General features: G+C 42.4%; 1 protein-coding gene across 1 annotated transcript; it reads left to right on the top strand.

The window, feature by feature from the left end:
• pou2af1 (POU class 2 homeobox associating factor 1) lies at positions 1-16,736 on the top strand. The gene is made up of 5 exons (XM_082504282.1): positions 1-167; positions 8,772-8,899; positions 13,012-13,051; positions 13,135-13,403; positions 14,784-16,736. The coding sequence occupies exons 1-5, from the start codon at positions 152-154 to the stop codon at positions 15,204-15,206; spliced, it is 876 nt and encodes a 291-aa protein (XP_082360408.1). The 5' UTR covers positions 1-151; the 3' UTR covers positions 15,207-16,736.
• The last annotated feature ends 1,610 nt before the right edge of the window (positions 16,737-18,346 follow it).

Genomic DNA, 18,346 nt, shown 5'->3' with positions numbered 1-18,346 from the left:
ACCAACTGTGAAACAGATGCAGTTGTGGTTAGAGAAGCTATGACATCCCAGGGGATTGCTAGCTTGCTTCTAGCTGTTATAAAGCACGTCAGTTGACGCGCCACTTTGATTTTCTTCAGTTTATCTATCTGATATTAACCAGATAGGCAGCATGCACTGGGAGAAATGTAAGTACACTATATTGTTGCTGTTTCCTCAGTATATACTGACTTTATATATGAATGAATAATTATGTTAAAGTGTAATAACTGGAGAGGTTTGCAGAATGAAATGTGCTTCATCAAACTTATGGATGAGGAAAGTTTTAAAAAGCACTCTGTGAAGTGTACATTACAGTTATTTTTACTAATGACAGGTGGATATAATCCCAGCAGCTCCGAATGATGTGTTTTTCCTTACCCTGAAAATACAACGTGTCTTTTTGAATAGTTTTAATTTAATTTTAGACATTTTTTTTAAAGCTACTTCCTTTGTCATTTTTGTAAATTATCAAGTATAGTGTTACTAAATGTTTTTCATTTCTGCCACATTTGTAGTTAATCTTTAATAAAATTCCTTTTTAGCTTACAAATGATTAAAGCCCGTCAACTCAGCGACGACCATTCGCTGCTAATTTGTTATTGTCTAGTTGAAGTAAAGTCTTCCTTTTCTGTTCAGGATTGTTTTTTATGTTGAATAGTGCAAACAGAAGGAAAGATCTTTTCCTGTTGTGAACTTTGTCAGAAGCAGCTCTTTCGGAAAGCGGAAGATTGCCTTTTGAATGCTGGCTGAGTGTTGCCATTGGGGTGTAATCTTGATATGCAAAATGGCAGCAGGCAGCCAGCACAGTAAAACACCGCACAGCTGTGCAGCTTCCTCTTTTGTGTTGATTGAGTCTGTGTGCCTGTGCCATGGTGATTGTTTGTCCGTGTGCACTCATGTGTGATTGTCTAAAACAGATAGTAGTAAAAGACAACATCATCCACTCAACCGTGCTTCAGTTGACAGATACAGCAATTAATTTGAACTTGTTACACTCATTTCCTTCTGTTGGCACTGAGCATTTTGTGTGTTGGCTTCACATTTTCTCACATTTAGATACATATGTTCCATAATTGAATTTTCTGTGTTACCAGTTAATCTTTGTAGAAAACTCTTCCATTTGAATGATGAGGTAGAAAAGAACTCCATAACCACACTTCACTCTTGTTCATACAGCTCCTCTGTTTCTCTTGGCTGTGTTACAACATCACTCACCAACCTCCCGCAACAACAGATCTGTTTCTCATTTCTTCCCTCGCTTTGGTACAGCATTCTGCAGTTGCTCAATCCATGATCTGCAGATCAGGCCAAGAACTGAGAACAGGCCATTAACCCTTGTTCAGCCCCAAAAATGTCATGCAGTGTTTATCCAACTATTAGACAATTCATGTCACAAAATGGTGTGAAAAACATACATTTTAATCTTGTTGACATAAGGAACAGATTTACAGTTTTTCTTGATCGAGTTGACCGTCGGCCTGAACAGAGGCACTCGTGGTCAGACTGACACATCCTGCTTCAATCACATCTGTGTAAACTGTTTTGCAAAAGGCTGTGCAGAATTTGTCGCTCCAATAAGGAAAGGTTAACACATTTCCAGGAGGTGTCCTCTGCTCTGCTGATAGTCGTGATGAAAACTGAGTGATTTCTTTAAGCAGGTCAAGAAAAACTGTCACATGAAGAGGGGGATGTTTTAATGCTCTGTGCAGGTGAATCACAGGTACATGTGTCTGGTACAGCTTTTTTTTTTAATAGAGATTGAAAATGTGACGTCACTCAGGGGTAAAACCGCAAAGGATTCTGGGAACTCGTGGCAAGAGGTACTAGCGCACGCAGGCTTTCAATTGAAATCAGTCACACAGCTATAAAAAGAAACACAAAAATGTCAAGAAGCCGTTGTATTATTAACTGCAATAGCCGGTCGCATGACAGCCACGGGAAGCCGACGGGTAAAGAGATCGGTTGTTATCGGATTACGTCGTTGAAGAGAAATTGTTTGAGCCATGTTTCCGAAGTAACAAAGAGGCGACGGATGGCCTGGATTGCAGCCATTCAAAGATCAAATATAACGTCCCAGAACACTCCAGCTCACAGGTTAGTCTGCTCCAAGCATTTACACAAAGGTCAGTCTGCTGTTGTAGTTAATGCGTCATTTTTCTTAACATAATTGGTGATATAGGTTACAAGCAAGTCTGGCGCTGAACAGAAATTGTCGCGCTATGCTCCTTTGTTTATTGTGCATAAATAGTGAATTGTCCTGACACAATATTGCGTTTCGCTTCTGTTATTATGGTACATTGACAAAAACTATACTTTTATTCACAGGATAAAACAGTTGTTTTGTATCACTAATTGTCCAGTACGATTACAGCATACAGTATTATTGTCACTGCTACATTTCTGTAATGAACCAGAAATTATTTCCACTACTAATTAATTACCGTTGAGCTCAAAGGTCCTATTAATAAACGGTTAACGAATGTGTATTTATGACGACGATTTGTGAGACTGGTAAACTTATGATACGTACGATGGTTTTTCGTTCTACACGGTGCATTTCAAGGTCCTGCACCCATCCGTCGGTAAACTGTACCTGGGCTTGTTGCAGTGACCTGAAGTTTCTAAACTTCATGAGTGTGTGCACTCACTCCAAGAACCGTATGATTATAAATATGAGCGTGGTGAAGTTGGGCAGCACGCTAACGTCTTTTGTCCCTCTGTGTGCTCGTGAGGGTCTAACCCTTTCACTCCTTTGATTTTTTCCTCGTATCTTTTCTTTGACTTTTCATCAAGTCTGTCTTTGTACGGACCGGCATTGTTCTCCTTCGTTTTGTACAGAACCTTTTTGGGGGGCAAAGAAAAAGCAAGAATTTATTGGAACCGAAGAATGAACGTTTTGCGGTGCTGCAAATGCTTGCATTTGATGCAGGTACTTGGATTGTTTTGCCACGAGTTCCCGGCATGCAATGCGTGAAAGTCACGTGGTCTGCGAATCTCTATCCGGTTGTTCAGTCTGACGTCACTAGCCGTGTCTGGGCCTAAACTCCGCTGCAGGTCCATATATCAAACGATCACTGTGGCATTACTGAGAGTTAAAAACTGTCTAAAGTCTTTCATCTTTAATAAAATGATCAGCCTTCTCCTCTACCAGGTGTAACAATTGAGTTTAACATCCAGGCATCCATGAAAACGGAATTTATGACATTTAACGGAGTTAGAAGTTAGCAGGGAGTTAGCTCGCTAGCTTCTATCTAAATACAATATAGCATGTCCTGACTGCGGGGTTTTGGAAACAAATTAAAACGTACAGCTCTGTTATCACTTCCAGCATAAATGAAGACAGAAAACTAAACAGCAGTGACGTTTGTAGGGTTACTGAAGTTGGGCTAGCTGGTATATAATGATGTGCTACGTGACCGCTAGCGACACAGCTATGTTAGCATAATATAAACAAGCTAACTTTTTTTCCACTCGATAAAAGTTAACGTGAGTGTTCTCGGTGGTCAGGAACAAATGTACCCTAACCCCTAACCCTGGGCTGTAGTTACATCCTAAGGTTTTAAAAACTGAGCTTAAATAAATGATTAGCGGTAATAAAAGCCGAGGGAGGTCAACAGTGATCACTGACTGTTTTAGGAGCTTTTTGAGATCAAATAGAAGAAAATACAAAACATTAAACATGTTAATAACACAAAAGCCATATTAAACTCAGACTACTTTAGGCCCGGAAGTAGGATTCGTCGCGTCATCACTAAACAACCGGATAGCACCAAGTATGAAGAATGGCTAAGAAATGAAGCTGGAAAGCATGTGCAGCAGCTTCGAGTCAGCATAGATATGGAAATGTACTAAGAGAGTGATGAATAAAGACAACGAGAGAGAGGCAAACACAGGACAATTAGGTAATTATCAAATTCAAAGAATTGGTGAGGAGGAAGTGAGCACAGCTGTGAGGAGGATGAAAAGTGGAAAGGCAGTTGTTCCAGACAAAGGTTGGACCTTTATTTCAGGTCCAACCTTTGAGAGTGTTGATGACATGAGATGCGAGGATGGGAAGCAGGTGGAAAGGGACCTGGAGAGGTGGAGATATGCTCGGGAAAGAAGAGGAATGACAGCCAGCACATGTGAGACAGAATACATGTGTGTGAATGGGAGGGAAGGAGTAGATAGTGAAGATGGATGAGTCTAAATACCTTGGGTCAACCATCCAAAGTAATGGAGAGCGCACAAGAGAGGTGAAGAAGAGGGAGCGGGGAGGATGGAGTGCGTGGAGATGAGTGTCAGGGCGGATTTGTGACTGTGGAATAGCAGAATGAAAGGGAAGGTTTACAACATGGACCTGCTGTGATGTTTTGCTGTGATGGTTTGGAGACCGTGGCACGGACAGAAAGACAGGAGAGCTGAAGATTTTGTAAGAGTGTCACTGGGAGTGAGGAGGATGGACAAGACAGTTCAGAATGTCAGAGGGGCGGCTCAGGTTTAACACTTTGGAAACACAGTCAAACAGGCAAGACGGAGGCGGTGTGGACATGTGGAGAGAGGGGATAGTGGATAAAAGATACTAAAGATGGAGCTGCCAGGCAGGAGGAAAAGAGGTCAGAGGAGGTTCATGGATGTAGTGAAGGAGGACACGTTGTGGGTTGGTGTGACAGAAGAGGAAGCTAGGGACAGCAGGAGATGGAGCTGATGATCCACTGTGATGCCCCCTTAAAGGAAACTGGTGTAAACAGAAGAAGACAAACAAGTATGAAGTATGATGGTGGAAATGTGCTGGTGTAGGGCTGCTTTGCTGCTTGGGGACGGAGCACCTTTTGATCACTGATTTAATTAGAACACAAGGTGCTTTACATTGTAAGGTCGACCCTACAATAATACATGCAGAGAAGAACCCAACAATCATATGACCCCCTATGAGCAGCACTTTGGCGACAGTGGGGAGGAAAAACTCCCTTTTAACAGAAGAAACCTCCGGTTCAGGGAGGGGCGGGGCCATCTGCTGTGATTGGTTGGGGAGAGAGAAGGAAGACAGGATAAAGACATGCTGTGGAAGAGAGACAGAGACAATGATTCAATGCGGGTGTATAAACACACAGTGAGTGAAGAAGAAACACCCAGTGCATCAACAGCAGTAATCCAGTAATGCACAAATGGGACGGTACATCACAGTTACTTTAATTAAACAACTTCTTCACACTTAAATAACATGACTTATTTTTTCCCATGTTGTAAATGGTTTATATAAAGTCTTGTGCTGTTATGTGGCTGAGTTTGTGTGGAGTCGACGAGCCTGTATTTAGACCCAAGTGCACAGACTGTTAAATAAATCTGCCACCGTTACTGTAAAATGCACATGGACACACATGCACACACACAAACACGCACACACGCAATGAAGAGGGGCTGGGCTCGGTGCAGTGGCCATTTGTGCGCCTTTTATTGTTAAGCACCACAGACGTGTCTGTACATGGCAGACTGTCACAGTGTTCTGTTTGTTCTGAGAAGAAAGTGTGGCCTGTCTGACCTATAGAGGTAAATCTATCAGCTTCAGAGAGGAAGCTGTGCAGCATACTGTCAGGATACCTTCAGCCTCGTGACAGGGGTTAAGCAGAGGACCGACATGTCTGGACCCAAGGTCTCCATCCTCTGTCGGTGTGAGTGATAGGAACCAAAACTCTGGGCTCAAGGTTAAAAAAATGTGCCGGTAACTGGAGGGAAATTCTGAGAAGAGAGAAAGACTTCCCTTTATCAGGGTCCTCAGTGATCAGTGTGGAGGAAAAGAAAAAGAAACAGGGACAAACATGAAAGTGTCCTTTTGCCATGGCAGACTTTGAATGGTCACAGAAATTTCTCATTGTGAAATTTTGGTAAAGGAGGAAGTGCTTGTACCCCCCCCTTATGCCCTGTTCTTGGCGTGGAGACAAATTCCACATAGCACAATCTGTTGACCTCTATTTGCTTTCTTAACTGGATAATCACAAATGAGGCTTGATACAGCCTTACTAATTTGGGGGATTTCTGCTAATCTGCAGAATTTCATAACTGAAACCAAGTAATTCCAACTAAATCCATTTTTGAATGATGTCCATGCACCACAACAGGCTCAGCGTGCTGACGTCTGACGACAGGGAGGCAGTTTATGTTCAGCTGAGCTACGAGCTGCTTGTTGAAGCGAACTTTTAGTTACTTAGTTGTGAAGCCCAGCTAAGTAAACGGACTCACCATGTTTGCAGTGCAACAGAGGATATGCAGGCATAACAGAAACATCCAGCTGGGTCCGGTTCATCTTCTGCCACAGTATTAGGGTGGGGAAGGGGATGATAAGACTCAACATGTTATAACGAGAAACCTGCACACATGAGAACTTGAAGCTCAGTATGGCACAATGTCTTGGCACAGCATCAACATCACAGTCTGTGGGAATGAGCCTTTTCATTTGAACTGACTTAGCTGTGACTTAGCTGTGCACCAGTCCATCTGAGCCACTGTCTCCAGCGTGAGTCTCAGACTGTTTCATTAGGAAATAATTGATGGACTCTCCCCAGGAGATTGCAAATTTCCCGTTTTTAGTGTGTGTTTGTAACCCCAGCAATCATATCAGCACATTTTAATTAAACTTCGTATTTCTTTTATGAAAAATATTTCAAGCGTGTAGAATCTAAGAGCGACTGTAAATGTGCAGGTCAGCAGTGTCAAAGACATTTTCTGGCAGCTGCTGACACATCTGTGCAATTCCAACAACAGTGGCTCATATACAAAACCAAACATGGAGGCATTCAATCGATATGTTAACTAACTCAGACGTGCGTTTGTTAAAACCACGTGTGAATGTCACAACTGTTTTTATAGATCATGTTCAGTCAATTTATTTATTATTTCTGTATTTATGAGGAAGTTCTATTAAAATAATAAAAAACGTGCCTTTAACTCTGCGAGTCATCAGACATGACCACAGGACCAGGGCGCTCTACATCAGGTGGTTATAATTTTTCTCATAGTTGCAATCACATGTTGTGCTTACCTGTGGCATCTAAAGAGGCTAACGTTCACAGTAAAGATCTTAGTAAGTGCTCTATGCAGCGCATGCTAGCAGCCTTTATATTTGGAATGAGGGGTTTTAAATCTGCAGCCACACAGTAACAAATGAATGGAGTGTGCTCAGCACTGTTAGTTTGTATGGAGGCCGCCTGCTCTTTATTCTGGTTTTAAATTTGTACATGTCCTCCTTTTAACCTGTTAACCTAGCATCATGATCAGTGTAGCTGCTGTACAGTGTGTTACGATGCACAAATGACCGTGGTGTCATTGTTTTATTGTCACGCTTACCTTTGGAGCACATTTCTGCAATACCGGTGATTTTGTAGCTCGGGGCGGCAATGACTGATGCCATTCTCTGTACTTGTGCTGATTAGAGTTTATACGAATGCGACTTTGCTGTTAGGCTGGATTTTTTCTCATGCTTATACTTGCAAGAATCTGCCAGTTCCAGACATTGAATGTTCCCAGAAAGCATTTACTCTGTCAGTGTGTCTCTGTTGAGGATGGAGCCTTCAGGCTTATCAGTAAAGTACGGCACTCAGCCAAAAAATGTTAATGAAATAATTTGAGCTGCATGTGAAACACAGAGTAATGATTTAAGACCCGTTAGAGTTCTTTTTGTTTTGTCAAATTAATTATAAGAATTATAAGGTGATGCACATGTTTTATGATGAAATGCCCATTTTTGTTTGTGTTTTTCACACAGGTTTTATTGTATTGTTACACAGTTACTGTAAGCTGCACATTGATGGTTATCATAGCATATAACCATGTAATAAAGCTTTGACTGCTCCCTTACAGACAGGGGCTCAGCATAGCTGGTAGCACCACATGTTTATTTGGTTTTATTTTACTTCTTGATGCAACAATGTGATTCATATCAGGAACAAACCCAGCGTAACCTTGATCCACTGGTCTGCTGGGATATCGCCAGTTTCCATCCAAGGAGCTGACATGTGCGTTATTATTTTAGTTTGTTAAACTGGGCTCGATCCAGGTGACAGCGAGCCAACGTGATGCTACCTGTGTGCGTCAGCAGCAGTCTGTACTCAGTTTAAATATGACATGGATCAGTTCGTAAAGGCTGAGAGAGGTGGACAGAGAGGGAGAGAGCAGGAGAGGAACAGGTGAGAGGGGACGTGTGGTCACAAAAGTTCTTCTTCACAAAGTGTCATTCACGGATGCTCAGCCTGCTTTCCAGCAGCACACTTTCAGCCGACCGACCCAAGGGGGACACCATCATTGCATTTGTCTGTGTTTGACACGAGGAAGCCCTGCACTGCAGCCCAAACAGATCACGTCATAACAGACCTGTTGATTTCTTCCAAACCAAAAGCACCAGTTTAACAACCTTAGCAGCAAACTTTTTGAGCTATTATTTTACTGGACAGTTCAACATCAGGTCAAATTGAAGTGCATGCAGCCCGTGACCTTAGACACTCGTGGACATTCACTGAGAATATTGGTTGTAAAGGCTTATATCAGCTGATGCTGACACTCAAAAGGCTTAAAGAGAATACGTCTGAGAGGTTCACTTTCCGTGTGTCTTTAGTGTCTCAGTGTCGGCTTACAGTCATGGCACCTGAGTGCGTCTGCTTCCTCCGTTCATGAACTGTGTGAACCCATCGTGTGCATCATGTGGCTGATTTAAAGCAACTTGAAAAGGAAATGAGGTTGTGTGTATCTGTTCATTGCTGTGTGTCTGACCTCCTTAGCACAGCCATCAGCTGTGGGCAGGTCCAGGCCATACCAAGGTGTGCGAGTCAGGGATCCTGTCAAAGAGCTGCTGAGGAGGAAGAGGAGCCTGGAACTTCACAGCACCAAGACACTGCCTCCTACTGGGGTGAGGACGCCATGACAGATAAGCAAAGAACACTTGTTGATGTTTGAAGCACAAGCTGCCACATTTATAACGAGCAGCGTTCAAAAAAAGCAGTCTTCAAGTAAAATCTGAAACGAATGAAAATGTCTGCGTGCATTTACCTGCAAGGTAAGTCATTTCCTGTAAATCAATGTGTGGTTTAAAAAAAGCAAAACCAACAAAACCCTGCAGATTGTTCCTTAAAGCTGTACTTGGACTGTGTGTTTTCAGGGTAGGTTTACTTTGCTAAACAGTGTTTCCAAAGAAGCCCTCACGGCATCGTTAGTCACTAAACAAATACACAGGAGACTCCCACAGTGGGGAGCAGCGACTGCTCTGCATTATGTGCTGACACTTTGAAACCGGCGCTTTGTGAGACGTTTGGGAGAGACTCAGTTAAAAATGTGTAAGAAAATTAATAAAAGTAAAATAGAGCGGTGCTCTGCTTTGGTTTCATGTTGAAGAACATTTTGCAAGGTTTCAACAACAGTTTCCATGAACCCCCCCCAAAAATCCCCCCACCCCTCTTTGACGTAGAGCTGCCCTCTAATCACATGACCTGATAGCCTCCTGATGATTTATCACTTTCAGTCTTTAGGCCAGTATTCTTTTCTCGTGAATCACTGATCTCTCTGCAGGGATCACAACCTCACAGAACAGCAACATGCAGAGACTGTTTGATTGGGAGTGACTGTTCTGCACCTCAGGAGACTGCACATGAGATCTGCAGGAATCGAAAGCAAAATGTCCTGTGAGGATGTGTTCGGTCGGGATACAGGCTCAGAAAGCAGCGGGGGATTTTATCCTTATATAATCCAGGTGTTTTTCCATGGCGGTTACAGCAGAGCTGCAGGGCTGGGCACACAGCCCTATGCAAAGTAACGTGCAGCCTTGCCAAAGAGACCTCCCACTTTCTATTTATTATCCCTACAAGAAGAGAAGAGGCCAGAAGCAGCGGTGTGCACAAACATACACATGTACGGACACTCCCCGTGACTAGCATGTGATATTCCAACATCTTTTATTGGCACGGCACTACAGTTGATTATTTTAAATGCAATGAGTTAGTGCTGCTAGCAGCAAAGATAAAATTCTGTCCACTTCTTCCACTATTTGCCTGCCTGGCAGGACTACGTGGGTATTTCCAGGATTCTGGTTCAAAGGGACGACAGTTGTGTTTGTGCAAATCTCAAACCAAACCACATTACTATGAGGTGGCAGTTATTCCACACTCACTGAGTCTGCTTTCAGATGTTGTCACTGCAGCTTTCCACAGTAAAAATCCTCCGAACGTGTTGCCTTTGGAGCTATGAAGCGTGTTGTGAAAGCACGCTGTCATCATCTCTGGACTGAATTCCCAGTTTGTTCAATCAACCTGATAAATCACAGCTACGCTGCGAACAGAAACCTGAGCACCAACGATGAGGAAATACATAAAAGCCAATACCTGAATAATTCATTTTGAATTCCAGAAGTTAACTATACGACACATGCACATTGGTCTTTCCTCTTTTTGTGGATATTTTGTCCGTTTTTCTTTGAGGAAAGATTACAGACTTCACAAAAAGTGGATTTTGCCACACTGTCCACTCTCTGCCTCGTCTCTGTGTTTGTGCAAACCCAAATGTCCGTCTCACAGATTGAGTCTAAAACCCGTCTGTTTGGTATCGACCGGTCGGGCTGTACATGTGCCTGTAGCAAGAAGAGACACTGCGATACGCAAACACAAAAGACCGAATGGGAGGCAACAGCGGCAGCACTGACAGCGTGTGTCAGTGTTTGTACTGCATCCTGCTGCCTGCAGTCAGCGGGCAGGGCGTGTTCAAGGCAGCAGGGAGGTGCTGCCAGGTGGCTGACGGGCTGCAGGAGAGGAGCTGATGGTTCGACAGCTCTGACAGGAGGAGCTACAACAATCGCACAGTTAAACCCCACTGTGGTCACTTTCTGAGGACGCTTTGTGTTCACAAAGTAAAGGACCTGATCACCTGCACTGGGTTTGACTGAGGCTGAGGAATGAGTCGGCTTTAACAGCATCCATAAAAGTTACACCTGGACATGCCGACTGGGTGTGTTCCACTTCACCATGAATGCGCTTTAAGAAGCAGCCATAACGTTCTGCTTGAACGATAATCTGAACCTCTTACACAAAGTGTGGCGGCACCATCCTCTACCTCCAACTTCATTTAGTTCAATCTTTCAGTGTCTGAATGTATTTCACATTAGCTGCAGGAACTTTCCAAAGGGTGAAACTGGATTCAGTCGGTCGGTCACAGATCCATTAAAATCAACTTGATGGTTTTTTAAATGACTCATGCAGTTTATACTGTGCAGAAATCCCGAGCCACCCTTTACATTTTGCTTCCAGAGTTTCTGCTCATTTGGACATTGGTTTCTTTTTCATTCGCTGTCAGTCCGGCTGTGAATCATTCGAGCATTAAAAAGGAGGCTAACTGAAGGGATGCAAAAACACACCCTTTGTTATCGTTTCTTGGTCAAAAGTACCAACGATAACACACTCTGACAGAGGTAAAATAAAACAAAAGTGACTCCAAAAGAGCCAGACTGTGAAATACTGTATCCTCAAAAAACTGTGAAATCTGGGGAAGACGAGGAGTGGCACCCCTAAAAACAAAGAAAACAGCAAATGATCAGTACAAGAAACAGGAACACATCCAACAATGACCTGACCCTGGACCTGAGGAGTGTAACTGGCCCTTCAGCTGATCTAGCTCCTGAAGCCTGGACAGAAATGGTGTCAGTCAGTCACAGTGATAAATCCAAACGTAATGTTTTGGTTTGAGTTATTTTCAGTATGTACGGAGGAGGCCAGGAAAGAGCCCGACTAAGGGTCTGCAGCTCTCTGTGAAGCACGGTGGAGGCTCTGTCGTGGTTTGGGGCCGCGCTGCTGGTGACCTTTCAAAACTGATAAAAGTACCGTGAGATTTTGATCCACCACGAAACAGAAAGGAGTCTGATTGGCCACAGCTTCATTTATCAGCATAGCTATGATCCTAAAGACATGATGTCAGTGCGTTAAAGCGCACACACAATGGAAACCCTCCAATGAGTGTGTGTGTGTGGAGAAATACAATGACAAAGCAATGAATAGCACAGGTTCAGAATGGGTTCAGTGGTTCTTCAGCGATCCTCTGTATCATTGTCTCTTTCTTTTATTTGCTATCTTTACAGCTCACTTCTTCTCAGGAGAGGACCTGCCTGCTCTGGCCTCAGAAGAACATAGATCCTAGATCTGCTCCCACACGTGCCTGAGATATGTCATTTACAGCAGAAGCAGCTGTTGGCAGAACAAGCTGGAATTTGCTCAGTTAGCATGAAAAACATTTGTCATACATGTAGGCTTTGTGATCGTCCAGTAATGGTTTTATTTTTTTGCCACTTTAATAAATAAGGTTAATCATGAACTCACATTTATCCCCCAGATTATACAAGACTGGAAAAACCCCTCATAAGTTATTTATTGGGGAGAAAAATCCAGTATGATATATCCAGTATGCCAGCATTGGTAAATAGAGACCCTGATGACTGTCCCACCTCAGCTTTGTCTTACCTTCCAAGGAAATGTTAAAAGCAACTGTACCGTGAATGAAAGAACATTTCCCAGTCAGACCAGTCAAGATGTGTCACTGCACAATAACAAACGCACAACAGTACCAGTGCTCTGTGTTTTCACCGACCCACCAACAGCATTTATAGAGCCTGGCCTTTGAGGTTTAGATGAACGGTCTGTTTTAATACTATCATGGAGGCTCACAGGGGTCGTCTGATCATCGGGATATTCTCTGTATTACTGTAGGTCGAGGCATGTGGCACTATATAAATAAAGCTGAACTGGACCGATGTACTTCCATGCCCAGTAGTATCAAATTCACAGCTTTCGCTTTAATGAACGGATCCAGAAAGTTCAAAAAACACTTTTCAAGAGTGAATTCTCAGATAGCTGCTCACACCTGAGTGTCACAGGTCCAGGTGTGGCTGCTGCATGTTTACATATCAACATCGCCGCGTTGCTGTGATTAAGGTTCTGCTGCAGTTATTGACCTGTTAAGCTCATTGATGATATCTGTGTTTTTCAGGACATGGTCTCACACAACAACCAGCTGTCATTTACACAAGGTAGAAGCCTCACCTGTGAACTACATGTTCCACGTAAAGCTGTTTCCGCGTGTCTAATGCCGAATCTGCTTCTTGTTCTCCAGGTATCTTTGGCTGTGATGTTGCCAGCGGATCCCCAGCCGAAGCGCCGACCACAGCTGCTGATGGAGGGCTGCAGTGTGCGGGGTGGAAAGCGACCAGTCCTGGGCTGCAGGCCGCCGCCATGTCCTGGTCGACGCCTGACTACAACCAGCAGGACCCCTCAGCTCAGACTCTGACCTACCCAGCCACTCCGACACTTACTATGCAAACTCTGTGTCCCAGCTACACCATGCTGACCTACACACACACACCACTGCTGACAAACTTTGGGGTGAGTGAAAAAGGACTATGCAAATATGTTCTACAGACTGCACGGGGGAATAAAATGATCACAAATCGGCACAAAAGGATAAAAACAATCAGTTCTCGCTCTATCAGTCAAATGTGATTTAACAGATAGAGCCATTGCAACAGTACAAGCATGGATTCAGGCTATTATTTCACTTTAAAGTAAGGTTGTGTATAAGTATGTGCAAGTATAAATATGTATATGTAAAAGTACATGTACCAAATCTGAAACTCTAGGCATTAAGGGGCTGCTTCACCTTTGAGACCCGATGGTACTGTATCCCACAGAGTCACGGCTGGGACGGGAACGATCTAAAGTTTTCTTTAAAACTCATTTATGTCAAAATAATGCAACATGTTTAACAGCGCCACAGGATCCTGTTATCGTATGTTCTGTCTTTAGTGAACTAAGTCATCTTATTGTGCTGGTAGTCTCAGCGTCTGTAATCAAAGGTAGCTCGTACAGGGCTCGTCTTTCTCTACAGGTGCAGACAAGTGTTTGTGATGCAGTGTGATGCTTCCCACCATAAAAGCCTGTTATCACTGCATGCATGCTCTCTGTGTTAACTGCCAACAGCTGCTGTGCTTGTCTTTAAATTCTTACATTTCAAACCTGCTGCAAGTGGGTAATAAATACAGAGATAAGACTGGGGTAGAGGATTAACTGGAACTCTTTAAACCCGCCGAGGACCTTTGTACACCGTGGGATTAACATGGGATTTAGATTTCTGCCTGTTCAGCATGAACGATTTCTCCTTTATATTTGCAGCTCTTTTTTCACTGCAGTTTTTGAATTTATCCAGAGAATAACTGTCACTGACTCAGTTTAGGGATTTACATACACGTCACTCATCATGACGATGAGTTGATGTGCAAAGTGGAAAAATATGTTTGTCTCTGAAAAAATAAATAAATGGAAACACATCACAACAAAGAGAATCCAGGAAGGAAGAACATGGTGGCTGTCTCCACATTAAAACACTGGGACATGACCACGAGGCTAATTAACACCAAACATGTAGGTTCACCGTAGAAAGATTCACCGCAGCAGTCTAAATCAGCACAAGCTGTACCCGGTCTGTGTCCACCGGGTTCACTAGGGCCCTCTTTTCTTGTGTACCTAATTATATCTGATTACAATATTCCTGTGAGCTGAACAATAAATGCTGACTGCAGTGACACTGCGTCTACCTTCCAAACCCTCCACAAAATCTTGATTAAAACATAAAAAAATCAATGATTGAGCGCCTAAAGTGAGGCTCGTGGCATCAGCAGACGTCCGTTTTATGCATGCGTTTGACTTTTTGCAAGGTTAAATGTCTTTGCCATCATCATAAATATTTAATGATTGCTGTTGTTTCAGACCATACCAGTGGCACCAGCCCCAGCCTCCCTGCCTCAAGTGGAGCTCCAAGACTCAGGGTTGACCTATCTTCCTTGGGCCCAGCCACTCACCACTATATCGACCATGCCTAATCACGGGGTGCAGTTTGCCCCGGGTTCTGGAGCGCTGCCTGGGTCGCCTCTGGTACACATGCCGCTGTCCATGTCGTTGACCGCCATGATCCCACAGCTGGAGCCCCAGGGTATGGACCCTCAGCCCGAGATCCTGGAGATCCCCGAGCATTCAGAGCAGCAAGCTCAAGGTCAGTCTCTGAACGAAGACCCGGAGGTTGAGGCGGAATCACCAAACCTACTGGACAAACTTCTCGAGGATCACAAAGAACATGGTGAGGAGGAGGACAAAGACTCGTACAGAAGCTCCCTCTTCATACCCAATGTCTGAAGAACATTTTTTTAAATATGAAATCAGTATTTTTACCTTTACATTTCATTTTTTTCCCTCTGGGGCAAGTGCCTATTGGCCTTTTTGTGTAACTTGATTACCACAGATTCTGTCTATTATTAAGCCTTTGAGGTCTAACCTATCTAACTTACCCAAACCAAGTGTTTTCTGTGATTTGTAAGCAAAACTTGAAATAGTTTCTCTTAGTTATCGTGTTTTTTTTGGTGTCCCTGTTGCAAAGACTTGTAAGAAAAACAATGAAAATCCAGAAAGCGATTATTCTGAAAGTATACAGTAGAGTCAGGGTTCAGGTACGTGTTACCACACATTATGACCCAGACTTCACAGAACTATTAATTTCTTGGATAATTGGGAATCACACGTCTATAATTATCCATGCTGGCTCATACTTAATAATAATAACAACAATAATAATAATAATAATAATAATACATTTTATTTATAGGCGCCTTTCAGACCCTCAAGGTCACCTTACAAAAACACGTGAGCAATAGCAGCATATATTAAACATGGCAAAATCAAATTTAGATAGATATAAAATAAATAAATAGATATAAAAACTGAGCAAGGTAAAGACTCTTCTGGATTATTATGACCTGAGTTTTATTTTTGTAACTGCTCCTGACTTCCTGTTATTACATTTTCATTATGTTCATTTGATTTATTAGAAATTAGTTTAGTGTGCAGCAATAAACAGAACCGAAAGACAAATCATTTCTTGCATAGAGACTAGTGTAATTCTAGTAGTCTGTTACCTACAGTGCAAAGGTCTTAAGCAAAGGCTTCATATCTTTATATCGTCAATGGGAAATGGGCACGGCGCATTACATACATGTAAACACAGTATATTTGTACAATGAGCTTAGAAGTCCATATTTGGTATGACCACAGAGCCTTACCTGAAATCACAGGCAAGTTTCATGTGACTTTTAAAAGCCTCCTTCAAGTTTTTCTTTGGATGTTGGACGCAGTGTTTTGCAGCTTGTAGTGAAAACCATTGCAACATTGTTCAAGATAAACTTTAAAAAGTTACAATTCTGTCTCCTTAGATGCAAAATCTAAATAACGAAGGAGTAGCTCAAGACGTTTGCACAGAAATGCTATAAAATCCATGTTTGTCTGTGTTTGAGAAACAGCCAAAGCACACTGTGATTCAATTTCATATGTATAAAAGTCAGTCTTAAACAGATGCCATCTAGTGTTGTGTTTGCAGAATGCAGTTCAGCATTATGTCACAGCTGAACAACCTTCTTGTTTTATATAAAGGGACCCTGTTGTTCTCAAATCCAGCTCATTTCCGATTTGTGGACTTTGCTAGATTTGCTTTGCATGAACAATTTTGGATTTTTGGACACATGTCTGAAATGTGACAGCACAGAAGTTCAAGGCAGAAACATCTGGAACCACTGATCGAGGTTTTGGTGTGCTTTTGTCTTAACCTGTGTAAATGCTTCTGCTTGTAGGTAAACAATGAGCAAAGGTTTCAAATAAATGGAATGCAATAGAAAACATTTCTCTCTGGAAAATGAAACCACTGAAGTGTCAAAAGCTGCAGTTCAGCCTCCTGAAGCTGGCTGCAGCAGTCAGTGTGTATCGACTGGTCCCGGTGTTACAGTGTCCACCTAAACAAGATGAATGATCACCCCTCTCTGATTTTTCACATCATATCAACTTCACAATAAACCTACTTATCTGGACTCTGTTAAGTCTTAAAGTTACTGCTGCTGCTGCTTTGAGTTACAGGTGAACTGGACTGTGTCTGTGCTCCAGACAAACAATATGTCTTGCTGTGGGGTACACACCTTCCAGTACTCAATTCTGTTTTATTTCCATGTGACTTTGAATTTTTATTAGTAAAAAAAGCTTAAAAACAATCAAAAAGTCAAAGTACAAATACTTTGATGTTGTTCAGTACCTCAGCATTTTAATGCAAACACTATTTGATGTCCAGTAGAAATTGCAATAGTGTAATAGTCTTTGACTTTGCTAGTCTCTCCTAGAGTTACTCCAAACTAGACTGTAAATTACAAAGTTACATTTTATTAATCGAAACAATCAGATTTCTTCCCCTGTTGGCCAACATGCAGGATTAAGCCACGTGCACCTTGACAAATGATAGTTTGAACTCATGACCAGTAGTATTATTAACAACAGCGTTATAGTTTTTATTTGTATAGCACATTTAATTAGATTAGGTAGATCTGAGTGTCATCGACATATGAATGGAAACAAGTGTTATATTTACTGAAAATTAGACCTAGAGGCAGCAGACACAGAGAATAAAATTGGCCCCAGTAAAGATCCCTGAGGAACGCCACAAGTAAGGGGAGCTGAGGAAGCAGATCTCCAAAGCTCACGGAAAAGGTCCTGTCAGACAGCTATTAACCTGTGTTGATATTAAATTAGTGATTAATTAACTATTAACCACTCGAATGATAAACCCTTGATCCCGTAATGCTCCAGTCATGAGATCCAGATGCTGTGGTCAGTGAGTCAGTGGCTCAACTTTTAAAAGTGCAGTTTTGGTGCTGTGAAGAGCTTTAAAACCAGACTGAAACCTGAAGAACATCCAGCCCATTTACAAAAGATTGCAGCTGAACAAATACAATCTTTTCCAAAATTTTCAATTGGAAGGGAAGCTTTGAAATAGGCCTGAAATTTGAGAGGACAGAGGAATTGAGACGAGGTTTTTTAAGTACAGGCTGTACAACAGCATGTTTAAAACAGGCTGTACAACAGCTGAACTAAGGCTGCTGTTAAAGATCCTTAATAGGGATGGGTATCGTTTAGGTTTTATCCGATACCGGTGCCAAATCGGTACTTTTGAAACGGTGCCGGTGCTCAAACGGTGCTCAAACCGGTGCTTAAAGAATGGAGAACACAAAATTGGTCCAAAAACCTCTCATGTTCAGCTGGTTTTTTGTAAAAAGATAACAATGTTAGCCTTTTCTGCAGCTATGGGGCATATATGGTATCACTCTTGGCTGGAAGCAGTCAGAATCAGAATCAGAATCAGAATCAGAAAGGGTTTTATTGCCAAATGTTGAGCAGGTTTACAACATTAGGAAATTGCTGCGGTGCTTCAGTGCAAACATACTGTCATAAAAATATAAAAATAA

The sequence above is a fragment of the Aulonocara stuartgranti genome (assembly GCF_965226115.1).
Source record: "Aulonocara stuartgranti genome assembly, chromosome: 14".
Lineage (NCBI taxonomy): Eukaryota > Metazoa > Chordata > Actinopteri > Cichliformes > Cichlidae > Aulonocara > Aulonocara stuartgranti.
Note: the sequence above shows the minus strand (reverse complement) of the source record. Positions and strands in the feature narration are given on the sequence as shown.